This window comes from Fistularia commersonii, chromosome 6 (assembly GCF_037954325.1).
Source record: "Fistularia commersonii isolate RoL2024-O1a breed Wild chromosome 6, RoL_Fcom_v1.0, whole genome shotgun sequence".
In the NCBI taxonomy this organism is placed as follows: Eukaryota; Metazoa; Chordata; class Actinopteri; order Syngnathiformes; family Fistulariidae; genus Fistularia; species Fistularia commersonii.
In genome coordinates this window covers 7,072,631-7,094,444 of record NC_141289.1, presented here as the reverse complement: position 1 = coordinate 7,094,444, position 21,814 = coordinate 7,072,631, and the positions used below count along the sequence as shown (strand labels likewise).

The 21,814-nt window shown below is 42.9% G+C and overlaps 1 protein-coding gene across 2 annotated transcripts in view; it reads right to left on the bottom strand.

Annotated features, from left to right (window-relative positions):
- Positions 1-1,413: 1,413 nt before the first annotated feature.
- Positions 1,414-21,814, bottom strand: part of bmpr2b (bone morphogenetic protein receptor, type II b (serine/threonine kinase)) — a 37,590-nt gene continuing 17,189 nt past the window's right edge. For both annotated transcript variants that reach the window (XM_086147886.1, XM_086147885.1), the window contains exons 4-13: positions 14,872-14,979; positions 14,566-14,657; positions 11,102-11,332; positions 9,548-9,662; positions 8,203-8,363; positions 7,080-7,227; positions 6,644-6,780; positions 5,683-5,855; positions 4,263-5,599; positions 1,414-3,554 (exon numbers count right to left, since the gene is read on the bottom strand). In XM_086147886.1, coding sequence (XP_086004012.1) covers positions 3,307-3,554; positions 4,263-5,599; positions 5,683-5,855; positions 6,644-6,780; positions 7,080-7,227; positions 8,203-8,363; positions 9,548-9,662; positions 11,102-11,332; positions 14,566-14,657; positions 14,872-14,979 — 2,750 coding nt within the window. In that variant the 3' untranslated portion in view covers positions 1,414-3,306. The remainder of the gene's footprint in view (positions 3,555-4,262; positions 5,600-5,682; positions 5,856-6,643; positions 6,781-7,079; positions 7,228-8,202; positions 8,364-9,547; positions 9,663-11,101; positions 11,333-14,565; positions 14,658-14,871; positions 14,980-21,814) is intronic.

Sequence of the window (21,814 nt, the reverse complement as noted above, 5' to 3'; positions counted from 1 at the left end):
TGACACGACGGGAGAGGGACCAGTGGAAAGTGAGCGGGAATAAACACGGCTACTTCCGGTGAGGGATTTCAAAATAAGACTTGGTGGCTCAACACGTAGCGAGCACATGCGGAAGAGTTGGTTTTAAAATAAAATAAGCTAGACTTTATATACCCCACGACGGGCAAATTCAATCGTCACAGAAGAGTAGAAAAGTGTGCAAATAGTAATAATGGAAAAATATGGATAAATAAAATAAGGATATTGATGCTAAATAAGTAAAGACTACGTGCTACATATACACTTTAATACAAAATGCAAAAAATAAAGAAATGTCTTGTGCAAGAAGTGGATGCAGAATAGCAGGTGGACGGTGAATATGATATAGGCAGTAAAAATGAAATGGTCATAAGTAAGGTGTCTTGGAGAATCTGTAAAATTGTATAAATATTAATATTGCACATATAAGGTAGTCGGATGGTGCAATTATACAATCATGATTTGAATAATGGACGTTTGGGCCAGATTCTACAAAGAGCCTGAAAAGTTAATAAGTGAAATTTGAATTATTTATAACTACTTATCATTTATTACTAATTATTTATTATTATATACCTACTCGTGAAGTTATCCATTAGCCCATTTAAAAGGTGATTTTAATTTTAATTTTGGGCCCTGTATTATCAATAATAATCCGATTTTGTAGACACAAATCAGTTTCTCACAGTCAACTGCAGACTTTTCTACGACTAAGTCACAAGTGTTTCGTATTAAGGGAGAAAGGGCAAAACAAGCCCAATTACCAAAGGAAGCGGCTCCAGGCGCTATATATCCGGTTGTAGCCGGGCTGCCGTCGTCTGCCTTGACAGAGCCGAGGGCCAGCTGTGACGTGGTGCTGATGCTGCAGTTGCTAGGGCGCGCGGAGCAGAGGCGGAGATCGGCGAGGTAAACAAGTCCGGGCCTGGAGGAGGGGATATAGCACCGCCATGTGGACATTTTCCAAACTGACGGCCACAGAAGGGGACTCGACAGGGTCTGTTGTTTCCCCACAAGTCACATGGATATGTACGTATTTTTTGCAACATTCCACTGGATTAATTTGTGAAGAAATGCAAATAAAGGTGGCACACAGACAACTAAAAAAGCTTTAGAAAACTGGAGCCGTAAAGCAGGTTTTTCGGTTGAATGTCTTGGTAGCTTCTCAATTCCCACACCTGATAAACAGAAGTGTTTTGGAAAATTGGTTAGTCACAAATGTTACGCAAACTTACCGTCAAACCTAAATAGTTGGGCATTTGCTTTTTGTCTGAGGTGCATTTTGGTCCTGTTTTCCCCACATTTACAAGTCTCCTTATAAACCCATGTAAAATTGGTGATGATTAGCAATTTAGATAATGAATAGATTTAAAAATAAAAAAAGACAAGAAAGCTATATTTCCAGTTGTTAAAGTTATTTATTTAAAGGTCAGATTAGTAACGCTGTATCGGATTGATTTTATCTAAAAGCTTGTGAAAGGCCCCCAGACCAACCTGCTTTAACAGTGAAACATGGGAAAGGTTCTATATTGGAAGCAAGTGTTTTAACTTCAATAAAATTTCAGACTGAGAATATCTCTATTATTACACTTTTGGAAGATAAGGGCCTTTGACAGATATAACCAACAGTTATGTTATACATTTATTGAGTTTTTTTCTTCTTCCATACAGACTTGAAAATGTTTACAGAAACTGTACCGAGCAGACGCATAGCAATGGAATCAAAGGCTATGTCCATTGAATGCAAAAACAGAATTCCATAAAAATGATGCAAATATCAACGCAATACTCATACGTGTTTCTTTTCCATACAAATTAGATTACAAAAACATAAATGATAACTTTTATATGCCCTGAAGCAGCGCTGAAAATACAGGATGGGTACAATGACATTTCAGCACGGCTGTACAGCGCTGGGCCTCAGCAGAACTAATCCTTGCTGACTTATAGAAACACGTGCACTCTCTGACACACACACACACACACACACACACAAAACAAGGAATGAGGGACAAGGAGAAGCAGAAATAATATCCAGCGTGCTTCATAGGGGTTTGGTTTTTCTTTTTTTCTTCTTCTCTTTTTTTTTTCTCTTTCTTTTTTTAGACTCGTTTCTGATTTCCAGCAGAGTTCAAAGACCACAGTCTGGGCTTATTGTAATGTTTTCGGGTCTTTCAGTCACAAACAGCTAAACACACGTTCAAAATAACAAACAAAAACGAACAGTCCACAGTGAGGTCAGGTGATAGTGGTACAGTGATTGAGTCCGCCACTGTAACAGATCCCTCCGTAGATTAGACTCTGGTGATTGTAGTGTTCATAAGACCCCGGACATTTTCTCTCTTTCAGCTGTTCCTGGTGTAATTGTGCAAGCAGAAAAGTTCTGTGAAAACTCACTTTTCCAGTCAGCTGAAATTTGATTGTTAGTGTTTGTGCCCCCCACCTCCCCTGTTAAGATGCTCCAGAGAGGAAGGACAGAAGAGGATTGTCATGTGTTTTCTCCTCTTGAATGGGGGGCAGGAGAAGGGGTGGGGGTGTAGTGTGGTGTTAAAACGATTGTGACTACTCATAAGTGCAATGGAGATTAACATCAAAATAATGGTAAAAGGATAAAACAACAACCAAATAAAATCATGGAAGTGACCAAAAAAAAAAAAAAGAAAAAAAAAAAAAAAGAAAATACATAGAAAGCATCTAAAAGCTACATCCTATTGCACAATTAAAATGATACAAAAAAAAGGATACAAAGTCAAAGATGACAGAAATAGATATTGCATACAAATAAAGGAAATGAAAAAAAATTGTTCTGTCTTTTAAGACCAACTAGTTGCTTACAGAGCCAAACTATCCAGCGTTGCTTGATTCAGCGGAGCAGGAAACAAAGAGCGCTCAAAGGGTTGATTGTTTTTTACCGCCTTTGTTAAAAGTTTAGAGACCACCTCTTGTCATGGTCGCAACAGACTAAGTGTCTAAAACACTGATTTGAATCCATTCAAAGTGCACATAGAAAGAAACGATGCTATGTCTGTGAGGGCAAGACGTGGAACGAACTGATGTGGGGATATGAATCAAATGCAGGAACAGAGCGGGTGAGAATGCTGCATAGCTGGATTCCATTTAAAGCAATGCCGTCATCAGAAAGACACACCGGAGCGACAGACCTAATTACTGTACACCATCAAACTCGACTTTCACAAGACTCTCTGTAGCTTCCTCTTGCTGATTTGCGGCCCGAGAGCTGAGGACGTCAACGCTCCACTTGTTCTTACAGTCCTGTCTGACGGTCCGAGTTCACACGTGTGTGTCGCTGGGCTCGCTGGCCAGGTTGGCTCCTCGCAGGTAGATTGCTGAGCTTGACTTGGGCCGGCTCTGGCTGTGGCCCTGGCCGGTCCCGTTGTTGTTGACCTCGGGCCCCCTGGTGTCTGTGGAGATAACCCACGTGGTTGGGCGCCACTTCTTCAGAGAGTAAGGCGTTTTAACACGTTTCTTGATCTTGTCGCCCGTTCCCAGCGCTCCATCGGGCTGGACCAGGCCGTCCCCTGCAAACACGAAGAAGCATGTTACGCGATTGCGGACAAGAAGAAGAAAGAGTAAGCGACAGCAATGGCGGCTGAGGCAGTGATGTGAGTTGGAATGGAAGCAGCTCCAGATCAAAGAGGGCAACAATTTCACTGAAATACCAAGCAGAAACACATAGGAGACCCAAGGCTGGAGCTCATTTGAACCTCCCACTCACATCCGAGGGTTAGGAGGAAGCTTCAGATATTTGGTGCCTTTCGGCAAAACCTGACAAAGGTGGTCTTGGTTTCATCGTGGCTCCTCGTGTACATCACAGATTTGTAGTTGTGATAGCTGTCTAAAATTTGGAATCTAGATTATTTACATTCTCAGACCATTCTTAATCAGTATTTCAAAGTTGACGTGCATGATTTGTTTGTTCATCGGCTTCCCTGCTTTAGATTCCCCCTCCCCTCCAAAGAACAGCCTCAACAGTCTCCTTGATAAAAGATGTTCTCATGTGAAGTTGTTCATTTTTTCCAACTGATTCAGAAAAACCGTGCTGAGGGGAGCGTTCTTTCTCAGCAGGATGGGAGCGGTTGTTTCGTTGTGGAGATCAGGAGGTATTTTGGTGGAGGAGGTTATTTTGCCCCAAAACATATTGACAGGGAAATACATGACTAATAAAAACAATGGTAATTTTCTCTTGTGATTCCAGGCTTGTTGCGTGTGTCTGTGTGTGTGGTCACCTAATGAAGCCAAGTCTTGGGTGGTGAAGGACAGGTCCAGGGAGTTGGGTCTCTCAGGCCTGCGAGTCCTGGGCTGCCGGAGCAGGGTCTCCCCTCTGGTGATGACCGCCGGGACCGACTGAAGGTCTGCAGCTCCTGACCCGGATCCTGAGGTTTCCCCTGGGACCCCCGTGACTTCTCTGCTTCCCTCCTCTGTGGCCCCTTCTTCCTCCCCGTTGTCGCTCTCGCCGCCGCTCTCGCCGCCGCCCTGGCCGTGGCCCGTGTTGCTGTTGTTGTTGTTAGTGTTGGGTCTGGCCGAGCGCAGGGCCACCACGCTGGTGTCTCTGGGGTCGGGCTGCTCTCGGCTCAGGAGTGGTTCGTGTTCATCTGGGCTGGCCGTGATCACGCCCAGGCTCAGCCGGCTATCGTCGGAGCGCAGGGCCCCCGAGCCGTTCTGGATTATGGCGGATCCACCGAAACCTGTGGCTCCGCCTGTGGTCATGGCTGACATGGCAGTGCTAGCGTGGCCATTAGCAGCTCCGTTCATGCCACCGTTGACATGAACGTCTCTCAGAGCGGGTATATTGTTTGTGCCTGCACCTCGGTGGGGCTCCGCAGCAGTGTTTGTGCCGGCGACAGTGCCGATGTTCATCTTTGCTCCATCCACCTGCCGTAGGTTGGACTTCCCAGAGCGTCCAAACTTGAACCTAAGGGATGACGAAGACGAATCCTTCTTGGCGGGTTTGTTGCGTAGTGGCAGGCTGGATGGCCTCTTGGGCAGGTTCTGCTGCTTGGGCAGGGGAAAGATAGTGGCTGGCATGGCGGTGGCAGGGTCCGACGTGCCAGACGCCTCACTAGCCATCTTGATGAGGGGGTAGAGCAGGCTGGAGCTGCCTGGGCTCAGAGGGTCAGGGGAGCAGAACTGCTTCTGTGAATGCTCCATCAAGTTTTCATCAGAGCTCTCCTTCAGGTTCTTGTCCACCTCTTTTGGGTCAAGTTTGGTGGTTTCCAGGTCTTCCTGGGTCAGGTGGAGGCAGACAGGGACCGTGGCAGCCCCTGCAGGTCCTTCAGAATCAGAGATGATGGTGGTGGTGGTTGTGGAGGCGGAGGGACTGCCTCTCAGGCCCATGCCCGCCCCGCTGGTGCTGCTACCCTCTGGGCTGGGCAGACGAGCGTTGGCCTGCTGCTGGCGCTCTTGGTTGATGGAGTTGCGGTTTCTCTCACCGGTTCCGGCCCCAGCCCGTCCACTGACCGAGCCGGTGGTGTCTGCCTGTGTGTTCTTGGCGACGCCCTCGTGCTCTTCGATGTAGGTGGAGGGATGGTCCGTGTAGGGCCCGGACTTGGGTGTCATACGATTTCTGATGGGAAACATCCACAGATGGGAAAAAACAATTATCCACGTTCAGCCCAGACTCAGTGAGCAGAAAGTCCCAGTGGTTACCTCTCGTTGTGCAGTGTGGTGGACATGGGGTTGAGGGTCGGGCTGACCGACTTGGAGCGGTCCCAGATGAGGAGCAGCTCGGCCAGTCTCTCCTCAGCACACTGCGCTGTGAGGCGGGCCTCAGCGTCTTGGTCCCAGCAGTCCTCCATTGTTTCTTTCAAAGAGCGGACCGCCTGCCAGAGACAACCTCACGGTCAGAACTGCTCATTGACCAAACTCCTGATCAAACCATTTAGGGCCAGAGATGATAAACCACTGGGAGGAAAACATACATCGATATGCAGCTTTTTAAAACATATTGTTCAAGACAAAAATTTGCTAAATCTTATTGTAAAGTGGGATTCAGGGCAGGATTCAGATTAAAAACGCCATTCTCAAATAGAACAACCAGGGTTTTTCATCAGCAGATGCACAAAGACTATTTTGGATAAAAACCTTTTCTCAAAAGAGCTGCGAGGGAGGGAAACAAAATGTTGTGGGCGCAGCTCTATTTTGTCATCTTAACAGCCACGCTTTGACAAACACTGGAGGAGACAGTGCAAGAGATGAGGTGCTAAGGCAGAATGAGAAGGTGATTCTACTGAACAAAAACTATAACAACACTTTACACAATCAGCGTGTTTTGAAGTAGAAAAAAGTGTAAAAAATAATCTGAAGGGATTGAGAGTCAATTAGAAAATATGACATTTATTGTGTCTGTTTTTGAAAGCACCATCTGAAAATATCAGATGGTGGACAATATTTTGTCCCCACAACAAAAGTACACCTGAATGTCTCAACCCGGGGATTTTTTGGTTCAAAATGTGCAGATGAACACGCTGTAGCTATAAATTGTTCACAGCAATTAAGGGCTTAAATTAATTACAATCTTTCTCCTCCAGAAGAACAACTGTTCTGGTAATATTTTTTGTTTCCCATAGCAAACTTGAAATTTGAATTCTGGCTCTTGGTACAAACGTACCAAACTGTTCTCTTTCCAGGCCTCTGGAAATTTGGGCCGTTGCTTCTCCCTTGATACCAGGACCTGCATATCCTCAAACGTCGGGTGGTTCCCTGCCTCCGCCTGAAAAGCCATCTGGTACTCTGGAACAGACTCGCCTGAGGTAGGGAAGCAGAGGGGGGGGGGGGAGGGGGGTCAGGGTGGGTGGATGTGTTTCAGATAGCTTTCACTTTGCACACACATTTATTACATCTTGCACATAGCCCTGTTCGTCATAAAAACTCATTTTCTCCTTCTGCCTCCTGTGAGGATGAAGATAGACCGAATGACTTCTTTTTGGTTTGCGTTGCAAGGTGTTAACTGCAGTGCCAATTAAAACAAAACAAAGAGAGGTATTGCTGGCATTTGTAAATTTGGAGATACAGAAACAATGGGTCTTTGTACTTATAAGTCTCACCAGGGAAAAGGTCGGTGCATCTCATGAAGGTTTCCCAGTAGACCAGGCCCAGAGCATACATATCCACCTGCTTGAGCGCAGACTCACAGTCCCTCAGGTTCACCGCCCCCTCTAGCACCTCTGGAGCCATGTAACGGATCGTTCCCACCTGGCAGACGGAGGAGGAGGCGGAGGGTAATGAGCAGGGAAATGCAACAGAAAACGCAAGGGGAGAGGGGACAGACGGCAAAATTAAAAACAAAAACCAGGGCGGGGGTTGACGAGGTATAACTCGGCTGTCATTCTGTGTGCACAGTGAGAGTGGGGGCTAATTTCAAGCAGAGTAATTGGGTAAGCGTGGACTTAAAAAGGTACTTCTGACAAAAGAACGGATATTAGCACTGCTGGGATGGAGAAACACAGTGCGCAAGCTCTGAAATTTGTTTACCAACATTTGGATTTAATCTCTCTATACAATGAACAAATCCACAGGAAGAAGCCACAACAGCGTTAACATAGCACGGATTGGTTATACCAAGAAATTACGCACAACTGTTCTTGGTTTCCTTAAAATCACAAAAAACAATCCTTAGTGCTGAGCATAATAACTTATGATGTTGATGAAAGCAGTGAAAAGTCTGGATTTAATACATTACAGTTTCATTAAATTACAGCTGCGACAGTAAAGGAATAATCGGATAATGTTTCAATACATTCATCAATGGGGGAAAACTGTTAGATTGCAATTACGGAAGAGATACAAAGCCAGTGAGTAAATCTGATTGTTGGTTTGAGTCATTCGGACGCTGTCAGAATTAATTTGCATAAATTCCTGCAAAAGGATTTCAATGAATGAAATTTAACCCCTTGGAAGGCAGCCACATTGGGGGACAAAAAAACAAACATTTTCATGACTAGAGAATTATTGGGAATGTGAATTGTTAGATGGAGAAGTTTACATTTCACAGCCATTTTCATGCATTTAATTGACAACATGAAAAATGATTCTATTATTTTTCTAAATCAGCAGCTAACTCTGTTGTCGCCTTACCTTGCCACGATTCCAGGCATGAAAATACATGTGCTGTGTTTGAAAGCAGACCCCTGTCACAAACACAGACAGCCAGCGCCGTTTCACACTCACCTCACTAATAGCAGCGTTTTCCTCCTCCCCGTGTCTCGCTGGCCTGTTTCCTGTCAGTTTCATGGAAAGCCCGAAATCGATAATGACACATGTGCCATCAGCTTTGACGAGAATATTCCGGCTGTTCAGGTCCCTGTGAGAGACGGCCGGCTTGTACAAGTCTTGGGAGGGGAAAGAGGAGGAGAGCAAGCAATGATTGGAAGATCAGTGGGAAGGAAGGGGCTAAAGCCTCTGGCCACTTTATAAAATGGAAGCCTAGGTAGATCCCCAAGAAGTTCCCAAAGGAGCTCAGACAGTATTTACTAATGAATGATAACATCAGGAAAATCTCTTTACATAGCTTTCCATTCTCCTCATTACTCATTGTTAACCAAAGCGAGCTGCAGTGTCAACACACGGCTAAAGCCTGTAATCTAATCTACAACAATGGGATTAAAACCGTGGTGTTGATCGGCACGGGCCTGCAGTATCTGATTCTCCAGCAGAGGCTGCACTGAGGCTGAGAGACGCGGCGGGTGGCGGCCAGGCACAGAATGGGCTTCCGGCAACTGATGTGTGCGGGGAGGAAGGAGAGGGAGGCTCTGCTTCTTGAAAGCGACACACAGCACAGACAAACGGCGGCCCTCTCTCACCTCTCATGCCGTCTATCCCCCCTGCGAGCCCGAGGCACTCCACCTTGTATCAGACAAACACCATTGCTTCTACTCCTTTAGCCCTCTTCACTTTCACTACTCGGAGCCATGCCACTTTTTCCCTCCTTGTTTGATGTGTATTGGCGGTGATCAAGAGTGAGGAAGAGGGCTGAGCACCACCATTGCGATTTGGTGACGTGGAGGTTATAAAGAGTCAGCATCAGGTTCAGTTCTGTCCTGCCTCCTAAGATGGATTCTGTTGAGCCTCGGGGATATTCACATGTCATTTGAATCTCTATCTTGCCCCCCCCCGCCCCCTCCGCCCCCCCACACACTTTGTTCTTCTCTCCATTTTTCTCTCGGAGTCTAGCTGGAGTCCAGTCTATAAATACCCTCGCCTGGGCGTGATCGCAGCACGCACATTTGTCAAAATGCAAACAGCTCAAAGTTAAACAGTGAGCTGCCGCGGCACAGCGTGGACGCAGTGATGACTTTCAAGCTCCAGAGAATCAGTCAGGCTGTCTTTCAAAATAATTTAAACTAAATGCACATAAACCATCTCATTTTTCTGCATTATGTTTGTGCATGTAACAGATATAAGCAGCAACATTGGAACTTGAGCCTAAACTGTGAGCAGCTGTGCAATTACCTCTGTATGTGTTTGTGTGTGTGTGTGTGTGTGTCTTTTTGTGCGTGTCTGTCCTCCAGCTCACCTCCTTTAAAGAGCTCAGTGTGCAGGTATGCCAAGCCACGAGTGACTGAGTGAGCGAGCCGGCAGCTGCTGACCCAATCATTGGTCTGGATGCTCAAGTAGCGACTGAGAGAGCCCTAAAGAGGATGCAAGATGATGAAGAGGAAGGACAAAGAGGGAAGGAATGCAAAGATGGGAAACCAGCAGAAATAAAACAGTAGCAGAGAGATGTAAGAGAGGAAGGGAAGGGTCGAAAAGAATTCTGAATCAGCCAGTGGTCACGTCATTTCAGGGTGTGACACGGAGAACACCGGCAGGGCCTTTGTCTCTCCAGATCACGTGAGCAAAAGTGAACAAAACATTAGGAGGCGTTAAACGCCATCTCGTCCCTTGCACCACATCCAGGCCAATTTTCCAAAGATTACAATTCCATGGCATTTGCACTGTCGATAAAAATGGTCAGGAGGTCAAGACCGACCATTTGGGGGAAAAAGGGATTGTGTTCATTAGAGCATTCCAATAATTAACCTTGTGCTCCGACTTTCCTGTGGAGGGGATACATTTTCACTGCGAGGCCGAGATATTGATAAGAGTATTTTGTCCCTGCGTAATAAAGACTGGTGAATTATGGTTTTTGTGCAGGGATGTAACACAGTACATGCCGTAAAACTGGGGGGAATATATATATATATATATATATATATATATATATATAAAAAGGAAATTCCAGTGTGAACATCATGGCAATGCTCTGAAAGGTTTACCGGAATTGATATCAGATACTATTAATTTCCTCACTCAATTGCATCAGTTAGCTTTGAAAATTCATTACTGGATGGCTCTGACGCACAGACAAAAAAAAAAAAAAAAAAAAAACAACCAAAAAACACATTTTGTCTTTTCCCCTAAGAAATCAATCACAAGGCAATTCGCGCATCCACCATTGAAGAAAATTACATTAGATTTGTTCATTTTACACAAATTATATTATTTACTTGAATGCATTATGTGTCTGTGTCTCCTGTCCTGGCTTGCACTGCATTTCCATGGCAACATGCTTTATCCTGATAGCCCGGCTACATAACGGGCTCCTTTCACAGGCTAACTTGGGGGTCATCTGACTCGCGTTTGTGCAAGTAAAGGCATGGACATCAAACACATTCAGTTGAAAGGTACATTCCTGTCAATAGCCAGCAGTTTCCAAAGGCACTGTCCAGTGCCAAAACTAGAATGCTACATTCCAGCTTCACATATTCATTCTTAGATTGCGAAACACTTCCAATTTTAAAGTAATCATTTTTAATACTATTCCTTAAAAGCAGCCTCCCAGTTCAATTCTCGCTGAATCAGCATTTCTGCGGTTTTCTCTAAGGCTTCCTTCCCTGAAAATCCTGCCTTCCTCGTGGTTTGTCAATCTCAGAAACCCGCAGTTGAGCAAAGTCCCTGTTGTTGACCAGCTGGTCACAGTGGTCTTTAACCTGAACTTTTGAGTTGAGAGGGATTATCAATAGAACCTATTTGAACTAGCTTAAAAACAGACATCCAACAATATTAAGTATTATGTGAAGACACTCACATGTGGGTAGTAGTCCATGACCAGCAGATACTCTGTGCGTCCCTCTGGCCCCGTCCGCTCATCGGCAGCCACAAATCGGGCAATGTTATCATGCTCCAGCAGCGGTAGCCGGTAAATGGAGCACTCGTTGAGGAAGTTCTGACGATTGGCTGCAGTGAACACCTTGACGGCCACCGGGCGCTCGTCCAGAGAACCACAGTACACAGTGCCGTATCGACCTCGTCCGATCAGCTGAGAGAGGTGCAGGAGACAATGTGTGCATTGAGTGAGGAAGATGACAAGGAGCACATCTTCTTGTTTATCTGGCACAAATTATGTCACACCTGAAATAAAACTGACATTTCACGAATTACCCTTCTTAAGTTATTGTCAATGTAAGGAGGATGGAGCTATTAAGGTGCCAATAGATTAACTGATTATCAACTGTCACCCAGTGCCTGGTAGAATTGGCTGCAGCAGCCACCTTCCACCATCTCCACCCTGTGGGCTGCGGAATGAATAATTAATTCAGTAGCAATATTTTTCTTTTAAATTTGGTGGTATTTGTGCAGATTGATATATGCATGAAAAAACAATAGACATTGAAGTCAGGAATGGAGGATGAAAGCTTGATGAAACAACTTGTGTGTGAGAATGACTAGAACTTAGGACAGTGAGTGGAAATTGGAAATTTCAAGGTGCAGAGGCTGAATAATTTTAAAATCCTCCCAAAATATCACACATACTTTAAGAAATGTACATTTAAGAAAAAAAAAGAAGTGTTTTTTGTATTAAATCTGTCATCTACAACAGAATGCCCATTTCTGTTATCACCACCAGCTAGAAGTCAGCTGAAAGCGAACACTTAATCTTAATAGTGAAATCAAGATAATAATCATTATGACGCAATAGAAAAATAAAAATTTGAGTTAGAAATCAAAAAATAAAAAACTTTTGATGATTCCTGAACTAACTCCAGCATTTAAAATGGTTAAAAAAATGGCTTCTGCAAATGTTTAAGATCTGCAAATACACCTACAAGAGATCCAAACATCTCTTATGATGTTTGCAGGAGTTATGAGTTTAGATCAGGGACAGCAGGAGAAGGCACAGCTCTTGGAAAATATAAGTAAGTAAAGAAAGAGAGAAAAAGGCTAAGGGGACAGGAAAGGGAATAAGCTCCAGCATAACCTAAGGGTTGTATTATTAAAAATTAAAAAAAAAGGCAGTTTGAAATTATTCAATTAGTCACTGGAATTGGCTGGAGCTTTGCACGCCGTTAGCAGTCAAATGCTCCACAAAGAAAGTCATCTGCATGGGATTAGGACGCTAAATCAGAGACGCCTTGTCTCCACCTACACATCTCAGAACACTGGGAAGTCTTTGGACTTTGTTTGGTCTAAGAGAAAGGTTTCCTGGCCCGGCCCACCCCTCCACCCCCGCCATCTCCTCCACACCCACTGCAAAAGATTGAAATGAATGAATGTGGGCCTGCATTTGATAAGACACAAAGACAATGCTCTATTTCAACCCTTGCCTGAAAGAGGACAACTTCTTTGCTGTAATGAGTTAAGTCACTAGCCTGAACTGCATTGAATAAATCTTCAAAGATGGGGGGAAAAAAACATAGCTGGAATCATTGAAGCGTGTTATTTTCTGGCCCGGAGTTCATTCTGTCTTTCTGATATGCCAAGATAGGGTTTAAGGAACATTTATTCTCAATCTCACTGTACATTGTTTATGAGAGAATATCATGATTCCCACCTTACAGTCCCTCACCCGCACTTGTTTCAGCAGCTGGCAGGATAAAAAAACTTGCAGAGACATGAAGCCTGTCGTGCATTTTCTGATTAAATCAGCACTGTTGCCATTGCATGTTAAAAAAGCTGAAAGCACAGACTTGATAAAAATGCAGGCCCCTGTTGACTGTTGGAAAATACGCAAAATATACAAGCTAAAAAAAAAGCAGAAAAATAAGTGTGCAGAGCCAAGCAGTGTGCAAGGATGACGCGGGTAGCGGCAAGTCACAACAACGATCCACTTAGCGGCCCTACTCTGGGCTTTCATAATTAAATAACAGACTTTGAATAAAACAGTCAACATAATTCCTGATTCTGAGTTAGTAGGAGCCACTTGTTACACAGATATAAATTCACAGAAAGAAGTGAATGAGTGAGCATGTTAGTTTTATGGTTCGTGCATAAATAGAGGTGGCAGAAGCAGAACTGTTTGTATTACTTTCCAATAAAAATAGCTAAAAACGGGCCATGGCTGTCTGTCCAGACAAAAAAGGAGGTTATCTAAGGTATTTGACATAGCTGGACAAAAAGAGACCAGTAGAATCCTTAAAAACAAAAATTATGACTGATTAAACTAGCAGACAGGCTTTATACGATCTCAGCTGACGAGGAAGAAATGCCTGACTGAGCCAGTGACCCCCCCGCTGAGGCCAGGAGGTCCCAACAATCAGCTTGTTGGGCTGTTCGCAGCAGTGACAACCTCCCTTACAGACTAATGAGAGGCTTTCAGGATATTACTAACATATACTTGCCTCTGTTTTTTCAGAATACGTTTAAATAAGAAATGATGGGAATTGTGTTTTGGTTTTCAGCCATGCTGGACAAATAATACACCATTATATCCAGTGATATAAGTATGTTGCATGTTCTTGGGCTAAAAGAAAAACATTGGAAATAGTCAACACCTTTTCTCACACTGATATTAAATCTGTAGTGGACTTTTGGAATAGATGGTGTGGTATATATTTAACGAAATCAATTATTAATGCAATAATGATTTTCATCGTTTTTTCAAGCTGGTCTTGTGTTTGTTTTTTTTATCCCTTCATCCGCTCTGCACTGACAGTGCAACTGAATATTATCCAAGCTTTATTGACTGCCTACCACAATATGAGCTCTTCAAATTCCATATTGGGTTTTCAGGATCCTGTATCAGTGTAAGCAAAATCCTATTTATGTCTGTCGGGTCCTGTCATCTAATGTGTCCTTCGATGATCGGATAATACAAGTCACATTGAAATGACAAATGTAACCTAAAACCCTGTTGTATCACGACTATGTTTTTGCCTCATTTGTTTATTTTCTCATTTTCCCTTCGCCCTAACTAATTCCCCAGCCTTATATCCCTGCTGAAGCCAATAAGACCACCCCCCACCCACATGTCCAATGAAACAAACGTTTGTCTTGAAAACAAAACAGGCAACTAGAAATATGATGAATTTAGTTTATGAGAATGATGAAACAGCATGCTAAGGTCATGATGCTATTTACACCTGGCTGTGACTAAAAGATATTTTTTAAGAGCAATCCGGTGCCGAATAGTAGTTGTACTGTCATTATATAACCCCCTACTATACAACACTTTGTGCCATTTGAGAATTTAATGATGGAATAGATGAGGAGACGATTACTTGGGACAAATTCTTTATGTAGCAAAGGACAGACGGGGCCGAGAGGACAACTAACCTCCAACAGTTTGAGATTGTCCAGGTCCAGGGAGCTCTCGGAGCCAGCTGCCTCCATCATGTTCAGGTTGTGAAGACCTTGCTTGCTGTCTCCTGTTCATGAGGACACGTGCGCACGCACGGACACACAAACGCACGCATGTACATACGCACACACACACAGAAACAGAATTTAACTTGTTTGCAATGTAACAGCTCTTTGATCAAAATCTCAGATTCCATTAATTGAAACCACCAAAAACATTTAACAGCCTTGAGCATTGAAAGTACTGCTCCTTTTGCACAATGTGGCACCATGGTAACTCACCGTGCATCATGCGGTAACCAAAGAAGGCTGCTACAGCAACCACGGCCAGCACGGAGACTGTTGCCAGGGCGATAATTATGGTCTCTTTGTAGCGCAGGGTGCGTGGGTCTATACAGAGGACACATCAAAAACAAAAGTACAAATCAAACTATGACTTTTATGAAGGAAGAGCAAGTGGTGGAAGTCATGGACTGGCCTTTAATTTATGAGCAGGAGGCAGATGAAGGCCGTGTCCCTACACTGGGTGATCAGTTTATGGGCTACACCTGTGCAGTCTGAAGCAACGTACAGCATACCAGCCTTTTCCTTATTTATGTCCATCTACAACTTTGGTTTATTCATATAGATCACGTACTTCTTGAGACATCAGTAAAGCTCCTCCAGGGGGATGAAAGAGGGAAAAAGTAACCTTAAGACAAAATCAATTAACTTCCTTTCATTTTAAGCCAAGATTATGTTTTATACATGTCAGTGTTAAAAGGTAGTAATAGACAAAATGTCTCATCATCAGGAAAATTGTCCAATATGGGAGCATCTTAAGTAGGTTTTGACCTTTTCAAACTTAAATTTGATCAAACTAGCTTACATATTCAAAGTAGCATAACACTGTATTGGAAAAATAACTAGGTATTATTATCATGGTGTAAATGATGTGTGTGACCAGAGGGTTTTTGTGATTCAAAAGGTATAACCAACAGGTGATACACACTTTATCCGGACACACACTTACAGCATTGGATGTGTGTTTTCTGTCGGTGATAGCTGCAGTCCTATCATTTGAACAGCATCACATTTGAACCAACCATTGTGGTGGAGCAATGCCCTAAACCAGGTTTTTATTTGCTCTTAACCCGAAGAAGTGGCACACCGATTCAAAACGCCCGCAGTGCATTAAGACGAAAAATGTCCTGCATCCCAGGTTCTTCTCTGTGTTTTTTGTAATCCTTTACATTCAAACATCAAATTATACAATACATACATGTTGTGTCTTTTATCATGGTTCCAGTTAATATTATTATTATATATTTTTTAATTGATACATAACTTGTTTTGGCCAAGTTAACGTAGTTCCAGCTGTCACATCCTGCTGCAAAGTGGATCTCTGTTTAGGGCATGTGTCACACCAGACATAAAACAAAAGGATTGGGCTTCAGCTGGTGTTCAATAAAGCAGATACCAATTAATTAAATGGTGGCCTTGATCGGCCCGCATTAGGACAGCCATGGTTTCATGTCAAGCAAACAACCAATAACAGTCAATGAGAGTTGGCGGTGATCTGCACAGCTTCTCTTGTGTGAAGATCGAGCCAATCTGAGCAACCAATGAGTGATGGTTTGCAAAGCCAATGAAAATTTCTGGATCAACCTGTTTGCGGGATAATGTTCAAGGACGATGGTGAAAATAACAGGTTGGTATTTTTTGAAATACCAAGATGAAACTCAATGAAGTACCGGATCTGTACTCGCATACATCCTCTGTGTTAGTTTAGGCCTCTAATTATTCAAATTTTTTCTTATTTTTTTTCCATCCAAGTTGGGATGTGAGGACTGCACGAGGGAGGAAATATCTATTTTATTTTCAAAGTACAAAAGGAATAGAATCAGTTGGTTGTGATACTACAGTACCACTGATACTACTTTGATACTACTTGATACTACTGTGAAGCGTCTTACTCAGAAGGGATCGAGGCAGCGACATGGTTGTGTGGTGATAAAAAAAAAACATTTTGAATTAAATTCAAAGTTATTGCCCTGAGCAACACTGCTACAAAGACAAGCGAAGAGAATCTTTGTAAAGGTCAAGATGTGGGATTTTATTTGCAATGCACTCCACCATGCGGCAATGAATACATAGTAACCAAAATTAACAAAGAAAAGAAGCAGGGGTGGGTAGGAACTTAAATTCTAAAGAGGAAATTGCTTCATTTCAACACCAGATCTGTTTTGAGATTTATAAAAGGTAACCTTGATACAGCTTATACAAGAATACACTACAAAACTAAATGATCAGTTACTTATAAGATCAAAATTTAATTTTTGTAGTGAGATGTCTGTGAAGGTTTTCAGTCATTCAGGGCATGGTAAATTCAATTCTTAAAGACAAACTCCAAGTGTCTAATCAAAGATCCTTTCTGGAATGGAACCGTCAATACCATTGGTGTCAAACTCTGGCCCGCGGGCCAGATTTGGCCCACACTGTAATTATATTTGGCCCGCTAAGCCATACCAAATGACTATTAGAGCTAGCCCGCCGGTACAGTCTACAGTGCATGTACCACTAATTCTACAAATCCCAGAATTTTCTGCTGGTGTTTTGGCACGAAAATCACAACAGGACCCATTGACGCCCTCTCCTCGGTTGACGGTAGTGTTTTGCGACCTTATGCTAATACTGACACCCTGCTTCTTAAGCAGAAAACAGTATTTTGCATGTGTGCAATATTAAGTTATATATCGTATAGTATTAATCGATGCTTGTTGCATATTTAGTTTTTCAGCAAAACTTGTTTGGGTCCATATGAAAAGGTTCATTGTTATATCTGGAGGAAGATTTTTTTCACTAAATATCAATGTTGGCCCGCGACTTTGTCCCAGTTTTGAATTTTGGCCCACTGTGTATTTGAGTTCGACACCCCTGGTCAATACCTTCATTTTTCCCAATGTATATTATCAGAGGAGCACAGACATCTCACAGCGGATAGCTGCACTGAACCACTTAAACGAGCATCTTCTTGAAAATAAATGATATTACTGGTGAATTTCCTGCAGGACACAAGTTAAACCCTGAGACAATTTCAAGCCTCTTGCAGATCATCAGGCATGCCAAAGAGCACAGGAGAGAAAATGAGGGGAGAAAAAAAAACATCAATTAAGCCAAAAATCCACGAGGTACGGTCAACAGACTGGAAAGCAGTGAGAGGAAAGAGGAGCAGATGATGAGTGGGAAGTGAATGGAGAGCACCGGAACACAGGAGAGATGGTCAGATGGAGTCGGTTGAGTTGGGAGCAGTTCCAGCTGTCAGGCACTGGTGATTAATGAAACACTACATCAGCGAGAAGTGCTACTCTGGAGGCAAACGTACCCAACCCTAGTCCTGCTCTCGTGTATCTCTACTCTAAAGTATGTTGAAATGGAATACAGAAAGTCCATGTCAGTGCAGAAACATATTCGCCTGCATCTGTTGCATCAGTCAACAAATGCTGGGAGACACTGGCGTGATCAATAATTGATCTCTTACAGAGCCCGCGGGCGGTTAGGACTGATATATTGGTGTGAGCATGCGTGGATATATGCTCTGGCACACAAAAATAAAACGCGGCAAATGGCAGTTGACAGGCTTCCCCTCAAATGCCAAGGTCAAGGAGCCAATAAATAGCAGGGGGGTTGCACAGGAAAGCATGCAGCACCCCAAGATACTTCATATGGCCAAAAGCAAAGTAAGAGCATCACTTAATCCCAGTAACATAGTGCAAGAAGTCGATTGCTGCAGTCTTGAGGTATCACGGTTTCATTTCAGACAATACTGCGGTCTATTTTGCAGGCAAAATTCGGCAATAATACACACTAGTAATTAGAAAATAGCATGTCTCATTGAAATTTTCCCACTGTGGGATGATTAAAGGTGTATTCTATTCTACAATTAAGTGCAAAAACAATCACGAAATTATCTTAATGAGTGCACTCATTTTTTTCTCTCAAATATCAGGAATGGTTGAATCCAATTTTCCAAAAATTGAAACAGCAGTGAGTGACAAAAAAAAAAAAAAAAAGGTTTCTGCTCCGCTTGTTGTTCTGGTTTGGTTCAGAACCTCTCAGTGCCTCCATATCAGACTGGATCAGCACTAAATCAACGGCTCAGTGCTGATTAACAGAGCAGCTGGACCGACACTCCTGGGGAGCTTGGCTTTTCCACTCTATTCCCCTTAATGCATATCGGCCCTGGTACTTTATCATATTGTGACCGCTTTCAATTTGTCAGTGACAGACGTGTCGCTGGCTTCTTTCTTTCAACTTGCTCATCCTGCTCACACTTTCAATCTTGTTGCAATAATCTGCTTATCATTTATTGCTTGTTTTTTGCTACCTATCCAGCTTCACTGTGGACAGCAAAATAGGACTTTCGCTGTATACACATTTCCAAACTTTACATATGACATTTAACACTTTGAATCTTGAGAGAAGCAGGGCCAGGTCATAGTTTGACAAAAAATCCCAACATCTCATGTTGGCTATTCTCACCTTCCCGTCCAACGACAACACTCTTTGATTTTTTTATCTGTTTGTCTGCTATCTTCCTATGCTTGCCATTTTCACCATTCAAATATTAAGAGGAGTGTAATAAAAAAAAAGCGATTCAGTTGATTCATTCGGTTTGAACAGAATGATTGATTCATACTGTTTGAGGCCCTGTCCTCAATCATGTTCAACCTGCTGTGGTCTTCATGACAGGTAGACTATGATTGTGTGTCTGAGTAATAGCCTCTGACATCAGACTGTTTTTGTCTGGGAAGCCAAGTGTTGTGATGTAAAGTTCTTTGAATGGGTAATAGACTAGAAATGCACTATATGAACACCATACGTATCAGAATGGAATGGGAAAACCCTGTGCATGATTTTTACACTGGCAGTGTTGTTTGCGTCACCAGGTTTGAGTATTCTTTTCAACATGGCCCGGCCTCAAATATCGTCACCTATAATTCTTGGCTGTGGATCACACAGACAGGGACTTCCTCCTTCTAATAATATAGGCGGGCGACTGCCCAGACATGTCTGGAATTAACAACCCCCCCCCAAAAAAAAAACAAAAAAACACAACCCAGTTTCAGAGTCATGGTACAACACAGAGGAGAATAAACTTAAGGGATTAAGCAAACATCCTATTGTAAAATAGTGATTTTCTTTTTAATTTCTTCTGGTGGTCCTCTCATCGGTCTACTAAGCGGAACAGTCACTGGCACACCGCCGACAGACAGATAGAGCAGACGCCTTGTAATCCATGGAATGTGGAGAGACAACATGGATGTGAGTGTGTGTGTGTGTGTGTATAGGCAATTGGGAGATGATGAGCTGACGCCACCACTACCCCTCCTCATTCCTACCACACACATTGCTTTCATTCACAGCTGAACCTTGAAGAAGGAACAATTAACAATATACCTATTTACTTTATGTGATGATTTTTTTTTTTCTTTACAAAGAACTCACTATAACCATCGCAAAATGGGCCCTTTCCCTGCATGGCAGGAGACAATATCCACAATTTGCTGTTTTATGAGCCTATTCTGCACAGTCTGTCAGAAAGGGTTGGGGGGAAAGAAAATGAAACAACATACGGCTTATCAAAACCAATTCATCTCTGCAATCTACAGTTCTCAAGGACGATAATGATGAGTGGAAGCTCTGATGAAAGTATGAATTGGGGGGGGCAAGAGTGGAAGGGTGAAAGTCACTCTGAAATGGCATGGCTGTGACGTAAAGCATTCTTTCATCCCATTAACCACTTTGTGTTTCAGAAAAGAGCCAACATTAATTAGTCTTTTTTATCTTTTGTTAGAAACGTCTGCTTTTATGTTTTCACCATCACGTTCAGTTGGTTCTTTAATACAGTATTCCAGACTGATTTTTGTGTGAGTGACAGTCTTGCACTGGTCCTATGAAGACAATTGTCTACTAATGCGCCATCCAAAACACCTCTGAAATTATTGGGATTTTTCCTTTTTGTTCAGAAAGAGTGCGCCTTTAAGAATTCAAATTAAAGGTAGCAACATACAGAAGCTCTCTTCCTGCAGTCTCCCTCTTGTTTTGATAACTAGCACACGGCTAATTATTGTATAGCGTAATTTTACAATCTGACCTTGCACACTGATGTTTACTCCAATAATCTTTTTCCCTGGTTGGACTTTCAATGCTTATGCTATAATGATAGAAGGCTGATGAATACCCCACTAGGCTAAGTGTTCTTTGCAGACACAGTGAGGGAGTATCATTCCTAAGTGTTTGTAGAGCCTGTCAAACCTACAGGTCTGGCTGAGATGTTGGCCCACACCTTAACTAACACATGCTGTCAAAAATGGGTTGGCTAGACGACATACGTAATGTATGTGCCAGATCAAGAACTCCTTACTTTGCTAAAAATCAGAGTTATTCCATAATCTGTGAGCAAAGTGGTTTGGACATCAAGCATCCTGGGAATATGTACACCGTGTCTGCTACCTCACTTCCCATGCAAACCTTTCACTGTGACTTTGAAAACAGCGCAGCTGCAATGCCTCACAAGTTTCTCACTACTCACTTAAAAACAATATTTTGTTGATTGTGCAGCCTGAGAGCAGTTTGCACGTTTCTTGCTTAAGGATAGACACAACCAAGCGCAACAGACGACCTTGTACGCGACTAGAGCTAGCATGGAACACCCAGAGTGACCCCCCCCCCTTTTTTTTTAAACATGCTTCATCAGCCTGTATGACCAGTATACTCTTGTTTTTTCCACAAACACTCTTGGTAACTAAACTGTTTGTAGCCTATTGACTGTTTAAGATAGGTCCATGGACACACTGCTTATACTTAAGTTGAAAACAGTACAGCTTATATTGTTTTATTATATGCACGAAGGACTGCAGTAGATAAGGGAGACTGAACCTTCTCTCTCTGCTGCAGAGGATGTAAACTTTGCCATGTTTAGTTTGTGATTTCCAGACAGAAGAATGTTTGTCATAAAGTGACTACAAAATTGAGATGTGTATAATTTCCTCATCTTACATTCTCTTTCCTTCACAATGATTCACTGGGGTATCCGAATCGCACAATGCTATTTAAAGTGAGTGACAGATGAGAAAAACATTTGAAGACCTCGTACTTCCAGTTACCTGCTATAATAAATTAATTGATGATCTTTTAAGTAAATCTACCTTTCTCCTGCCTGCATTGGACCAACAAAATACCA